The sequence below is a fragment of the Mesitornis unicolor genome, unplaced genomic scaffold (assembly GCF_000695765.1).
Source record: "Mesitornis unicolor isolate BGI_N332 unplaced genomic scaffold, ASM69576v1 C13357323, whole genome shotgun sequence".
Classification (NCBI taxonomy): Eukaryota; Metazoa; Chordata; class Aves; order Mesitornithiformes; family Mesitornithidae; genus Mesitornis; species Mesitornis unicolor.
In genome coordinates this window covers 38-1,924 of record NW_010222366.1, presented here as the reverse complement: position 1 = coordinate 1,924, position 1,887 = coordinate 38, and the positions used below count along the sequence as shown (strand labels likewise).

The window sequence follows — 1,887 nt, the reverse complement described above, 5'->3', positions numbered from 1 at the left end:
CCAATCCCTAACGTGCTGTGATTCTGTGATACCTGCCTTTCCTTACACTTCTGTACATAGAGAACAACTCTGGTTAGCAGCAGGGAAGAAACGTCTACGCTGTGATCCCTTTTTTTGGGATGCCACAGCGCGGCGTACGCAGGCACACCCCAAATGCCTCAACAAGGGGTGTCCTTCGTACCTGGCCGTAGATTCGATTGGGTTTCTTTCCTCGGCAGCTGAGCAGGGCCCATCTTTTGTACTTGACGTTGCAGACGTGAACGTCGTTGCCGTTGCTCTCCCCAAAGGGGATCCCGGTGCCCCCGAACACGAGCAGGTTGTTGCCGTGCAATACAACTAGGAGAGAGAGACAGAGCAGAGATGCTCGTTGCTGTGAGACGCAGTAAAACAGAACAACCTCTCTGCTCCGGTGACAGCAGGCAGCGAGCGTTCAATATTGTCCCAGTACCCTACAATTCACACTACGCATCTACGGCTTTGAAAATGCTCTGGAAAGAGAAAGAACGCGAGCTAAAACCATGGTAACCAAAGGCCTCTGCTTTTAAAAATGACTGGTGAACAAAGAGAACTATTTTGGGGATGCTTTGAGATGTCTGATGGCACCGAGCACCTCGCTGCTGAAAGCGCAGGTGCCTTGCAACCATCAAACCAAATACCTGAAGATCACCTCTTGCATTTCACTATTTTTAACTTCCCTCTGCCTCAACCCAAGCGAAAAGGGGGAGAAAAAAAAATCACAAAACCAACCCAAGCTCAAGGGCTATTTGCAGAAGAGTTGGAAACAGGATCCAGATTTCCTAGTTCTTGCCCTGTTTTGCATGCCACCGAGGACACCAAGGATTAAAATAGCTCCAGGAATTGAATTTCCATACGTACGTGACATGGAGGCGAGTTCCCTGGGCATGTAGCCTTCGGTGCCCATCTGATGCCAGGTGTCTGTAGCAAAGTTGTACCGCCAGAGCTCCCTGAAGAGAGGGTAGTCTTCATTCTCTGGCCCCCCGGACTCATCGTAGTCGGGATTGTAGCCTCCAAACACGTACAAGTTGGCGTTATCCGCCACGCAACGATGGCCGCTTCTTGCTGGTGGAGATCTGTGGCCTACAGCAAAATGAGAAGGTGAAACGGGTTCAGTGAAGCGTCAGCAGAGGAGCTGCTTTCTGTTGGGAAAAGGCTGCAGCCAGGAGGAAACGGTTCTGTAATGACAGATCCACCGCACCGCGCAGGAACGGGGAGAGCCTTCGTGTGCCACCATCTCATTTATGTCCACTCTGGCCCCTGGGACCACATCTGTCTGCAGATGGATGCATGAGAACCCTTCTGTAAAAGCTATTTCTGATATATCTTACAACTTCCCCCTTCTGAAACCCTCTATGGCAAATTTCACTTGGGAAACAGCTCCAAAAAGTTTCTATTTAAAGCCGGAACAAAGAAGAAAAGTAGTGACTTGCTCTCCCTCCTACACAAACCTCTCTGTTTCTGCTCCTTTGCTGCTGTCTTTCAAGAAGGCTCTTTCACCTTGGAAAACCTTGAGCTTCCTAAACATTAAGCGAGGTAGGTCTGACCCAGCAAGTGAAATCTGCTCATAGACGAAGGCATTTGCACTGGGAGGGAGAGCAGCAGGGAAGGAACCTACGTGAGATCCTACAGGTTGAGCCTGACAACTCACAGACACAACCCTTCCCAAAGGGAAACCCGCTGTCTACCCATCCCTCTTCCCTAAAACCCAATGGAAATAAAAGCAGGGAGGACAATTGAAGCTCAAACCTTAACTGGAATAAGCAAAAAGACCGATTCAGTCCAGAAAAAGCTCAACAGCAACGTTCTTGTTGGACAACGGCAACTGAAGGCTTCGCTGACAAGGGATCAAAAAGTAATTCTGAGTTTGCT

The 1,887-nt window shown here is 49.4% G+C and overlaps 1 protein-coding gene across 1 annotated transcript; it reads right to left on the bottom strand.

The window, feature by feature from the left end:
- Positions 1-181: 181 nt before the first annotated feature.
- Positions 182-1,098, bottom strand: KLHDC10 (kelch domain containing 10; the record flags this gene model as incomplete). Its single annotated transcript, XM_010193244.1, has 2 exons — positions 182-336; positions 877-1,098. Coding segments are annotated over 2 exons (377 nt in total), but the record flags the coding sequence as incomplete, so codon positions are not given.
- Between the last annotated feature and the right edge of the window lie 789 nt (positions 1,099-1,887).